Raw genomic sequence first — 12,354 nt, forward strand, 5'->3', positions numbered from 1 at the left:
GTCGCAGCACATTGATTGTATAACAATACGCTTGACATATTTTACTTTTTGTACTGTATGTTTGAAAATTCTATTCTTAATAAATCTTTCAAAACCTACAAAATAAGTTATTATCAGACCCTGGCAGCTGATGACGCCAATCTTTGTTCTCTTGTAGAGCTACTCTGAGATCTTCAGTATCCAACGTCCTCTGTACACTGTGGTTCCACTTAACACTATGCCGCTACAGTGATGGTGTAGCACCTCATAAGCATTATAGCTCGTCTTATGTGGGTGATTTTTACTTTTTTTTTCTGGTGAGAGAGTTGCTTTAAAGTACTTTGGATACCTATCTACTATAGCTATATACTATATGCCTACTATATTCACTCTGGAGCTCCTCTTTACCCCCCCTGTACTTTTTCATACCTTGTATCTACACCTTTCTTTAAAGAACTTCAGAACAGGCACTTTTGGAACTTTCAGAACATTTTCTTGCAGCTTCTTACAAATACAGAAGTTATTACAATTATTTTAAGTTCATTATCATTTGCTTGATACTGAGAATTGAGAGTACTTTTGATATCTATTCTTATTGCCTACTATAGCTGTTAAAATTGTGTTTGTATAGTTGTTATTTTACACATAAAAATACATTTTACCTGTTCCAAAATTAAAATTTAAAATAAAAAACAGGCAAATGTCCATTACTAGCTCTGCAAAACCTACATTGATATGGGAGTACTTACATCCGCAGGCACCTTAAACTTTTCAATGACTTTTAGCTCAACAAATAGTCTGATGCCACTCTTAATGAGCTCATGTTCTGTCACAGGGAAGTCGCTGAAGTGAAATTCATAGAGTTCTAGCGCTACTGGGTCTGGCAGTTCCTCTTTCTGTGCAAAGGAAGACAGAGAGATATGTCACTTTTCTTGTTCAAAACATTGTTCAAGCATTGTGTATACAGTGATATATATTCTACATTTTATTCTGCAGCCAACCATTATTTCTGTGGTTTGCTTTGCAAAATAAGGTATGTCTTCCTTGCAACCATGGCAATGGCAATTGTAGATAAGGTTTACCTTATCAGTTCTCTTGCTATCTCTGTCAGAAATTTGGGTAGGGCGTAAAGGATATCTAAGCTGCTATATATTACTTTTTTGTTTATGGGTTTAAATTCTTTACAAGCAGTGGCTGCATTAGATTATTATGGCAAAAAATCTGTATCCTTGTAACTCCCTATGCTCTAAAATGATATTTTATTTATTGTTATCAGTTTCCCCAGCTACCTTCTGTGATCTACAAAAGAGATGAGAAGAGAGGGTTTTGTGGTTCAAATTGGGAGAGCTTTCGAAGGTGACAGCACTGCTCCTCCATAGATATGATGCAGTACGTCACCCTAGGACAAGAAGTGAAGTGCGATGTTGTCCAGGTTTATCAAGTGAAAATAAATATGTACAAATGCAGCCATTACATTTAAAAAATGGTAAGCTTTAAAATATTACATTTTTGTTTTTAGGTTTAGGTGTGCTTTAAATCACAGGAAGCCTTTGGAATTAACTGTGGCATCCATGGAGTTCCCCTCAGGTTTACTGAACTGAGAGTTTCATGTTTGGACAGATACAAAGAGCTCTGTATGTTTAAAGGGTTGTTGGCAAAGGTACAATGTGAAATACTTAGACCAATCAAATGGTCACAGGAAATGTTCTCTGGGGATAAGGGAACACTCCTGGCCTGAAAATTTGTTGATATAGCTCTAAAACATCACCAGTGAATGCAATAGTGTGTGTCTAGATCACTGCTATGTTTTTTGTGATATTTAAGTTTTGAAGTCTTGAAGAGCGTTAAATAATAGCGAAAGTAAGAGATACCCCAGCCCATCAGGTTCTAGCAACACTCAAATATTTATATGTTTTCTTAAAATATAAGAACCTTTATTTCCATTAAAGCAATATACATACCAATATTTTTACAAGATCCGGTTCTTCACATTCATCTAAATTTTTACTTAACTTTTCCTTGGATTTCTAAATAAACAACATAGAAAAAAAACTTTTGGTTAGCTATAGCATGGCAGTCATGTACCTGTATAAAATATACAAAAGTTACCAAGATAGTCTGCAGCTCCTTCGGCGTGCATTTCAGCTGGTACATCAGCATCTCTTGGGCAATGTCTTTTCGGTTCTGAAGTTTGTTCATTTTCTCATAGGTGTCAGTGTTTAGAACAGACCAGCCCAGGAATTGTGTAAGGGCCTGGAACAGAGAGAAAGGTGCTGTCATGTAAGGTCAGGTCTCAGGACGCAGTATAAATACACAACCATTTTTGGAGGCCAGTAGGCAGACCTAGATGATAATGAAACAAACAACCCTGGTTTATGTTGTATTCCAGTTCAACTTAGTTTTCACTACTATGGTCTCATAAACCCAACACATTATTCCTGCAACAGTGCCTTATGTAGATGTGGTGTGGGTAATTAAGCAGTTAAACATTTTCTCCATTGAGCTGGAAAATTACGTTATTCCCAACTACATCGTTTATGGCATTGGGATTGGGCTTTGACAACCATGCCAATTATGTATTTTCTTCAGTGATCGGAAGTTTCAGCTAAAAGGCAATTGAGGCACACAATAACAGTTGAGTTAAAGTGTATATAAAGCAGAAACTTTTTTTTTTTTTTTTAAGATTTAGATGTGTGCAAGGGATAGAATCTCTGTCCCTACTGGTGAGCTTAACCACCTCTGCTCATTATTATTATCATTATATTATTATTATACGAGAATTTATATAGCGCCAACAGTTTACGCAGCGCTTTACAATGTATAAGGGGGACAACACAATTACAGTACAGTGCAATACAAAAGGTACAGGAGGGCCCTGCTCGTAGAGCTTGCATTCGAAAGGGAGGGGGTGGTGGTACAAAAGGTAATAGCTGCAAAGAATGATTTGATGGGGGTGGCTCAGGGACAGTTATGTGGGTGTGGGATAGGCTTCTCTGAATAAATGAGTTTTCAGGGATCTCCTAAAGATGGACAAGGTAGGGGCTGATCGGACATACTGGGGCAGGGAATTCCAGATGATGGGAGAGGCTCTGGAGAAGTCCTGAAGGCGAGCATGGGAGGAGGTAACAAGGGAGCTAGAGAGCAGGAGGTCCTGGGAGGAGCGGAGGGGGCGATTTGGGCGATATCTGCAGATGAGGTTGGTGAGGTAGATGGGGGCAATGTTGTGAATGGCCTTGTATGTTATGGTTAGCATTTTGAATTTTACACGGTGGGGTAGGGGAAGCCAGTGAAGGGATTGGCAGAGAGAAGCAGCAGTCACGGATCGATTAGTGAGGTGTATTAGTCTAGCAGCAGCATTTATAATAGACTGAAGGGGGGATAGCCTGCTTAAGGGTAGGCCATTAAGGAGAGAGTTGCAGTAGTCGAGGCGGGAAATAATCAAGGAGTGAATAAGTTGCTTTGTGGTGTCATTAGGAAGGGTCAAATTCTGGAGATGTTGCGGAGGTTAAGGCAGATGGATTTAGCCAGTGATTGGATATGGGGGCTGAAGGAGAGGTCAGAGTCAAGGATTACACCCAGGACCCTGGCATGTGTGGAGGGACCAATGGTTGTGTTGTTGATATTAATGGTGAAGTCACAGGAGGGGGACCGTGAAGGAGGAAATATAACAAATATAACAAGCTCAGTTTTAGAAAGATTAAGTTTGAGGAAGTTGTGTGCCATCCATACCGATATGTCATTCAGCAAGAGATAGATCTGTGTGTCATCGGCATAGAGGTGGTATTGGAAGCCATGGGAGGTTATCAACTGGCCCAGGAAAAAGGTATAGAGTGAGAAAAGGAGAGGCCCAAGGACGGAGCCTTGGGGTACCCCAACAGAAAGAGGAAGGGGAGCGGAGGAGATTGAGTTGTAAGTGACACTGAAAGTGCGCTGAGATAGGTAGGAGGAGAACCAGGATAATGCAGAATCACGGAGGCCAAGGGAGTGTAATTTGCTGAGAAGCAGCAGGTGGTCAACTGTGTCAAAGGCAGCAGAGAGGTCTAAAAGTATGAGTATGGAGTAGTGGCCATTGGTTTTGGCAGTTATTAGGTCATTGGTGAGTTTTAGTAGGGCAGTTTCAGTAGAATGTTGTAGGGGGTCGAGAAGGTTGTTGTCCATGAGGTAGCGACTCATTTGGTCATGAACAAGGCGTTCGATGAGCTTGGAGGCAAACGGGAGCAGGGAGATAGGTCTTAAGTTATTCAAACAGGTGGGGTCTAGTGAGGGTTTTTTGAGTATGGGGGTAACCAGTGCATGTTTTAGCGAGGAAGGAAAGGTGCCGGAGGAGAGAGAGAGGTTGAAGATGTGGGTTAGGGAGTTGAGGATAGAGTGGGAAGGTGGTCGCAGTAATTGAGAGGGGACAGGGTCCAGGGGACATGTAGTGAGGTGGGCCATGGAGAGGAGTTTATCAACTTCTTCTGTGGTAACTGGGCAAAAGGAGGAGAGTATTGAGTGTGGTGTTGGACCTGATATGTTGGGTAGGGGAGGAATTTGAATGCTGGATATCTCCTTGCGAATTGTGTTGATTTTGCTATTGAAGTGGTTGGTAATATGTTGAGCCGTAAGCAAGTTGGTGGGTGGGGTCAGTGGGGGGTGAAGTAAGGAATTAAGGGTAGAAAAGAGTTGACGAGGTTTGGATGAGAGGGTGTTGATGAGAGTGTTGTAATAGGTTTGTTTAGCAGTGTGGAGGCAGGAGTTGTATTTGAGAAGGACAGATTTGTAGAGGGTAATCCTGCTCATCCTGGTGACCATTGTCACTCTTACAGAAAGTAATGGGAAATCCAAAATGTCTGGGTTGTTACATAAACAGGAGCTGAGGGAAAACCTTCCAGTGAGGAAACCTAAATCAAATCCACTTGAAATCTATCTATTTATCTTTCGCCCTATCTGTGTCTCTAATGCTGGGCATAGACGGTTCGAATATTGATCGGTTCAGCAGGAACTGACCGAGATTGGAAACATGTATAGGCAGACTGAATGTACCAAGTTGATCGATCAATCAACTTGGGCACAACCAGCCTGCTAGGTTTTGCATGCGTTTATCGCTAGCAGCTGGTATAACCGCTACCAGAAAACACTGCCTTCTTCCAGCGGGGCCGGCTTCTCCTGTCCCAGCCCTCTACTGGGAGAATACAATGGCTCAGCGGGAGGGATTCCCCTGTCAACACTGGTTGCAGGAAAGAAATTTGCCCCATGTATGGCCTGCATAAGACATGATTTAAAAGGGAATCACAGCGGTGGGAAAAAAAGGAAAGAAAAACTGACAGGTTTTTAACCAATCCCTATTCTGATGGTCCTTACATACACTTTGAAGGAGGGAGATGAATACTGACAGATGTGAGGACTACACTGCATATAAAAAATATATATTGCTGGATATAGTAATTAATTGCTACTTCTAGGCAACTTCTCAATGTGAACTGCCACTGGCTTTAAAAGGAGGAAACGTGGGGTTGATTTACTAAAACTGGAGAGTGCAAAAACTGGTGCAGCTCTGCATAGAAACCAATCAGCTTCCAGTTTTTTTAAATTAAATAATAATTAATTGAACAAGCTGAAGTTAGAAGCTGATTGGCTACCATGTACAGCTGCACCAGATTTTGCTCTCTCTATTTTTAGTAAATCAAGCCCATAATGTCAGCTGGTAGTTTCTGTTATGGAAGTACATGATGATAATGCAAGTGTGCGTTGAAAACGATTTCACAGTATCCCTTCTGTTTTCTTTATGGATAATCTCCTGACAAATTAACCTATACATCTGTCCATGCTTGTAAAACTACTGTTACATAAAGCAGTTGATAGAAATTTAAAAATCAAGATGAAGTGGCCTTAAGATTTGATTGAATCAGAATTTAGCAGATTTTGATCCTGCTTCATATTTTGCATCTAAATCATGAGAGGACTGGGCTGGTGGGCATTTTTCCCCTGGGCCATTAATAATAAGATATATTGGGCTAATGGCCCCATGTGAAGTTTTTTTCACCATTCAGACATTGTTTAGTGTGGGACTTGCAGTCAGTGACAGCTGCTGTAAATTGTACACTAGCAGTACAAGACTGAGCTAGCTATAAGTGGTGGTTGATCGTTATGAGAACAGTATGCATTTAACATGGCAGAATAATGACCTCTCCAGTGGACTATCTAGAGACACGTTATTGATGTCTATGCCCAAAAACTACCTATAATTGTCCAGATATTCACATTATGGGATTTTGATGACACAGACTTTCTCTATCATTCCCTGGGGTTTACTGGACAATCTTAGGCAATTTGGGTACATATCCTGTTGGGCTTACACTATGTATTTGTTTTTAACATGCCTGGTTAAATGTTGATGTCAAACTATGTATTAGACATACCCTATGAGTCTCCTGAGAAAGTGACATACAGTATGTAGTCCAAGAAATGCGTTGCAAAATAATCCCCCCCACACACACACACATACACACACACATTGCCGACACAACAAATGTAGGGATATTTGTGTTATATGTCCACCATATATGTTTGAATAGAGGAGGGAAAATAGATGTAGGGGGTGGAAAAATGTATTTTATGTGATCAGCACCTCTGTACTTTTAAAGTATCATGTTTTATTAAAAATAAAGAAACTTCTCAAATTTTAGGTGTTTTATCAGGTTGAGGTCTGGACTCTTTGCAGGCTTGTCAAGTTCCTCCACCCCAAACTCACGCATCCATGTCTTTATGCTTTGTGCACTGATCCAAATCATTTGGTGGAGGGGGAATTATGGTGTGGTGTTGTTTTTCAGGGGTTGGGCTTGGCCCCTTAGTTCCACTGAAGGGAACTCTTAAGATGTCCGCATACCAAGACATTTTGAACAATTTCATGCTCCCAACAGTTTTAGGATGGCCCCCTTCTGTTCCAACATGACTGCACACCAGTGCACAAAGCACGGTCCATAAAGACATAGATGAGCAAGTCTGGGGTGAAAGAACTTGAATGGCCTGACCTGAGCCTGAGTCCTGACCTCAGCCTGATAGAACACCTTTGGGATGAATTGGAGCGGAGACTGAGAGCTAGGCCCTGTTGTCCACATTGGTGCCTGACCTCACAAATGCACTTCTGGAAGAATGGTCAAACATTCCCATAGTCACACTCCTAAACCTTGTGGACAGCCTTCTCAGAAGAGTTGGGTGGGTCAACTCAACATTGAACCCTAAGGACTAAGACTGCAGTGGTGTCTCCAGCTTTCATATCTAGGGGGGGGGGACAGGGACAAAAGTAGGGGGGCAACTATAAAATGCAAATATAAGGGTCCAAAGCAGTGGGAGAACTTGCCATCGGGCCCTGGTGTTCTGCCACTGTGGGGTTCCCCAGCCTCCGCTTGCTGTCCTGCCCATGCTATTGACAGCGCTGGTCTGGCATCCCTTGGAATTTACAGGCTGGTTCTCCTGTCCTAAGGACGGTGAGAATTCAGTCTGTTTTTTCAGTAACTGAGAGTCCTGGTGGAGTCCTTCCTGCAACTCGCTCTTCTCCCTGCCAATGAGGATGCAGGGAAAGGAGCAGATCGGGCGGCCGTGGTTGTGTGAGTGCTTGAATTATGCAGTGTCAGCGAGCAGAGGGAGGGGGGAGGAATCACCCACAGGAGCTGACTGGGGACGCTCTCCCTCTTAGACATTGCCTTTTTTGTAAAAAAAAACAAAAAAAAAACATTTTTTTAATTGGGGGGGGGGGCACATGGTGGGGCACAGCATGATGTTGGGGGGGGGGGGGTCAGGGCCCCCTCTGCCCCCCCCCCCCCCCCCCCGGGATGCCATTGTAAGACTGGGATGGCATTAAAGTTTGTGTAAAGGCAGGTGTCCCAATACTTTTGGTAATATAGTGTGTGTATGTATATATATATATATATATATATATATATATATATTCAAACGTAGGAAACATCTTACTTCAGTGATTTGCTCATCATATTCATCAAACGGCCTCCCATCTTTCCTGTTGTAAAAGGTGGCCACTCCCACAATTTCTTCCTTCTTGTTGACAATAGGCAGCGAGAGGACATTTTTGATACACCATCCCGTCTCATCTACTGCTTCTTTCTACAATCATAACAGTAGTCACAGGTGAAATGTTGGCATAAGATTTATACTGCTAATTGCTGGGTTAGCTAAAGACAATGTTTTAAAATCTTGATTAACAGGAATGCAATGTCACCTGAAATTTGAAGTATTCATCTGCGGGGGCATTCATCATGTTGCAAATCTGAAGTGAACATGAAGAAAAATATATAAAATACAGGGATTACATTACTCTAACAAGATCCATTAGATTTATACCTAGATTGTTGAAGAAAACCTGTACAGACAAAATACATAGGCTGCCAAACTCTACTTTTGAAAATGAAAGTTATTTGGCTTTTATGCTAATACAGAGAGCCATGCACAAGGATAAATCATGCCTACTGTTCACTAAGCTATTTATTTTACTGTGAAAGAAATAGAGCTTGGCATTATGTCCTAGCACCAGAGAACATCCTAATCTATTGAAATAACTTTAGTCAACCAAAGAGCAATTTCAGTCGGGAAGTGAAATGCTATCCAATAAACCCAGTAAATGTGCAAAAGTTGCATTGTTAACTCAATTTAACTTAATCTGTGTAATCTTGTGCAAAAGAAGCACACCAGTCTCTATACAGAATCAGTAGCCTGGCACTGGGAATGCACTCCTAGATCAGCAGGGAATGCTTCCTGGATCAACAATAATATTTAAACATTCAAAGCACGTATAAATCTAAGTTGGGTCCATTAGAAACATCATTAGAAACCTTTTTTCGTTTTTTTTTCCTTCTTTTAAATCAGGCTTTCTGTGTGTGAGAAACAGCAAGCAGGAGATTCCAGCATCACATGCATGCAAGCTCCAGGATCACCTGATTAGAGGTAGAAGGATGTGGGGTAAACTACAGCAATACCTAGATATAAAATGTAACTTCTAAGCATGTAGGCTAAGCTCCCCTTATGCTTCTCATGTTTTTTTTTCTTTTCTGTGAAGTATAATTTTAAATAAGCAGTTTAATAAATAATAAAAACCACTACAAAATCATAGACATATTATGACAAGAGACAAACACTTGACAGCTTCATTATACATCAGAGATTGTCTATTTTATAGGATTTCAAGTGCTATTAAGAAAAAAATTAATAAAAAAAATGAAAATAAAAAATCAACATACAAATCCATTCTCAGCGACGTATGTGGCCAGCCCACTCACGAGGGACCAATGATCTTCAGGAGGTGTGCTAGGTACACAACACAAAGCAAATTAGGCTGGAGAAACTAAACAACTATTATAATTCATTTAAAACTGTTGACGCAATCACTAGTCATATCTTACGGGATGACTTTAATTTCTTCTTTCCCATGCAAAATATAATCAATAATCTTGTAAAAAATAACTTCCTGAACAAAAGAAAAAAGACAGGTGTTAATACTTCCTAAAGAAATCACAGATAACTAAATTATTGAAGAAGTTTCACTGGTAAAACCTTTCAGGAGATGAGGGTCGTTCAATGAAGACACCTGTTCCAGGGAATTCCCCTCACCTTCTTGTTCCCTTTCTGGGAAAGTAAGTGAAGGTAAATTTCCCTAATGGTACACAAACCACAAGAAAACAAAAACAAAATGGTAGGGGTTTTACCTTTTCTCTATTCAAGACAAAAAAAAGTTTTGGCTATACAATCACATTGCAACAATCTAGACAAATTTTACTAAATACCTTAAAAAAACATGTTCCCAAAATATTTGACAGCATAATATTTTATTGGGATGCTAAGCTAGGCTAAACTGATATTTTATATTTGTGTAGGCTGGGTCTATTATGTAAAAGCTTATCATAAGCTTCATAGACTGACAGTCTTATGGGAGATTACTTTATCAGGATCTGACTTTAGGCTGAGAGCTAAATCTATAAAAATGGGAAAAAATAGATTCCTATTTAAACTTCTTAGAAGTGGGTGGATGATCAAATACGCCATGTTACACATGAAGCAAGTTATTAATTTTGTGTGGACGTTCTTAAACTAGATTGCTTCCTATAAATGATACATCTTGTATTTTATTGTAACTTTATTGTCAATGGCTGGGCACATCATTTTTATTAGTAGCAGGGATTGGAGGTAATGTGAATTACGCTCTTCCAGGTGGTTCTGCACTGGTGAAGAGAGGCAACGAGCAATATAAGCACTAGCAAGCGGACTCTCCTATCCCTCTTACACTATTAGCTAGCATAAGTGTATGCATAGGGTGTGCCCGGGGTGCCTGGGCATACCCTAATCACCCCATGGGCATTAGCTTTATCACTGTATGTGCTGGCAGGAAGATGGGAAAGATCTCCCTCTTACCGACTCTGCCATAAGAGAAGTGTTTAAGCACTTCTCTTTCACTGTGCCGGCAGGGAGATCAATGTGCCGGGGTCATATATATGTAGACACACACGTGTGTGTTTGAGCTTTAGGATGCACACCCTAATGCAATAGGCTGCGCACACCTATGTTGGCTAGCCTGTTACTTCAAGTGGTTCTAAAGGCAAAATGTTTTTTGCCTTAATGCTTGTGTTTATTAGTGTTTGTTACAATCAATGCCTCTAAATACCTTTTTTGTGAAATATCTTCAGGCAGGTCACGTGACACCCAGCTGCTCTGACACTCCGATCCAGGGCTACAGCAGGAGGAGCCGAGCTCTCCCTCTGACATCAGACGGGAGTCACATAACCGCCCAGATGCCCGCTCTGCTCCTCCCACTGATCGGAATAGCAGAGCGGCCAGGAGTCACGTGACCGGCCTGAAGATACAGCACAAAAAGGTATTTAGAGACTTGGTTATTAACAAACACTTATAAAGTGCAGGATGGCAGCTTAAAATAGAGAGGCTGGCCTCTTTTTTTTCTCAAATTTTAGTTTTTTACTAACAGCAGGGGGGGGGGTCAGAGACAGAGACACAGACTCTTGAGCTGACAGGCAGAGAGAGGAGGGGGGGAGAGAACAGGGGAGATGACGGGGGAAAGCAGAGAGGAGAGAGTGAATGACAGAGGCATGTAAACTGACCACGGTAAACAATGTAAATGAATAGAGATCTTGCGAGTTACCATTAGACAACCCAAGGTTACAACTACCATCAGGTGTAGTGATGAAAGATTTATAAATGTGAATAAAGTGCCAATTCACACCAGCTTAGCATTAATCACAATCCCATAATCTGTGAAAAAAATATATAAAGAAAGAAAATGCAGCGCTATGTGATAATAACCTTACAAATGTAAGGATGATGCCGTGAACAATAACATCCAAGTTGAAGAGAAAAAATATGTCAATGCAAATAAATCAAAAACTAATTGTGTCAAGCAAGTTCACAGTGAAAAGAATCATTGGAATCAAAATATCAAGTGTCCGACAAACTTTTTACTCTCAATTTTCAACAAGTCCACAAAGAAAACAGCATAAGTTGAAAAATATATCAATAAAATAATGTCCCATAAAGTGACTCTTTGTGATGATGATGCAGGTAAAAAAGAGAGAGAGAGAGTGACTTCACACCAGTGCTCCCCAGATCCCCCTGAGGAAGACAACACAGGGCTAATCACATCTTCCTCAGGGGAATCTGGGGAGCACGTGCGTGAAGTTACTCTCTCTTTTTTACCTGGATCATCATTGCAAAGAGTCACTTTATGGGACATTATTATATTGATATATTTTTCAACTTATACTGTTTTCTTTGTGAACTTGTTGAAAATTGAGAGAAAAAAGTTTCTTGGACACTTGATGATATTTTGATACCAATGATTTTTTTTCACTGTGAACTTGCTTGAGACAATTCATTTTTGATTTATTTGCATTGATATTTTTTTTTTTCTTGCAACTTGGATGTTCTTGTTCACGGCATCATCCTTACATTTGTAGGGTTATTAGTGCTGCATTTTATTTATATATAAACTGACCACAGTGCCAGGGCTCAGCATCCATGATAAACCGTGGTCAGTTTACAGGGGTCAGGGCAGAAACTGCCAGGATCAGCCAGGTATTTTACAGCTTCCAGGGGGGCAGGTTAGACAGCACAAGCACTGTGCTGTTTAACCTGCTATAAGGAAATTTCTATCTATTTTTTTTTATTTAGGATAACAACCACTTTAAGGAAAAAAATCTTTCAATAGCAACTCCCTGCAGCTCACCCTTAAACACTTACTTGTGTCTTCTCCTAATCCAGCGCTGTACTGTCTGCAACAGCCTCTTCTCCTTACTTCTATCTGCTATGGGGGCAATTGGAGAAGAGGCGTGGAGAGAGCTGACTAAGACCTCAGAAGAGGAGGTAAGGGGCCGCAGATAA

The 12,354-nt window shown here is 40.7% G+C and overlaps 1 protein-coding gene across 1 annotated transcript in view; it reads right to left on the reverse strand.

Annotated features, from left to right (window-relative positions):
* Window positions 1-12,354, reverse strand: part of PDE6C (phosphodiesterase 6C) — a 138,870-nt gene that overhangs the window by 71,711 nt on the left and 54,805 nt on the right. The window contains exons 6-12 of the mRNA XM_073596026.1: window positions 9,372-9,436; window positions 9,210-9,276; window positions 8,195-8,242; window positions 7,930-8,079; window positions 2,089-2,232; window positions 1,941-2,006; window positions 729-875 (exon numbers count right to left, since the gene is read on the reverse strand). Coding sequence (XP_073452127.1) covers window positions 729-875; window positions 1,941-2,006; window positions 2,089-2,232; window positions 7,930-8,079; window positions 8,195-8,242; window positions 9,210-9,276; window positions 9,372-9,436 — 687 coding nt within the window. The remainder of the gene's footprint in view (window positions 1-728; window positions 876-1,940; window positions 2,007-2,088; window positions 2,233-7,929; window positions 8,080-8,194; window positions 8,243-9,209; window positions 9,277-9,371; window positions 9,437-12,354) is intronic.

This window comes from Aquarana catesbeiana, linkage group LG08 (assembly GCF_042186555.1).
Source record: "Aquarana catesbeiana isolate 2022-GZ linkage group LG08, ASM4218655v1, whole genome shotgun sequence".
In the NCBI taxonomy this organism is placed as follows: domain Eukaryota; kingdom Metazoa; phylum Chordata; class Amphibia; order Anura; family Ranidae; genus Aquarana; species Aquarana catesbeiana.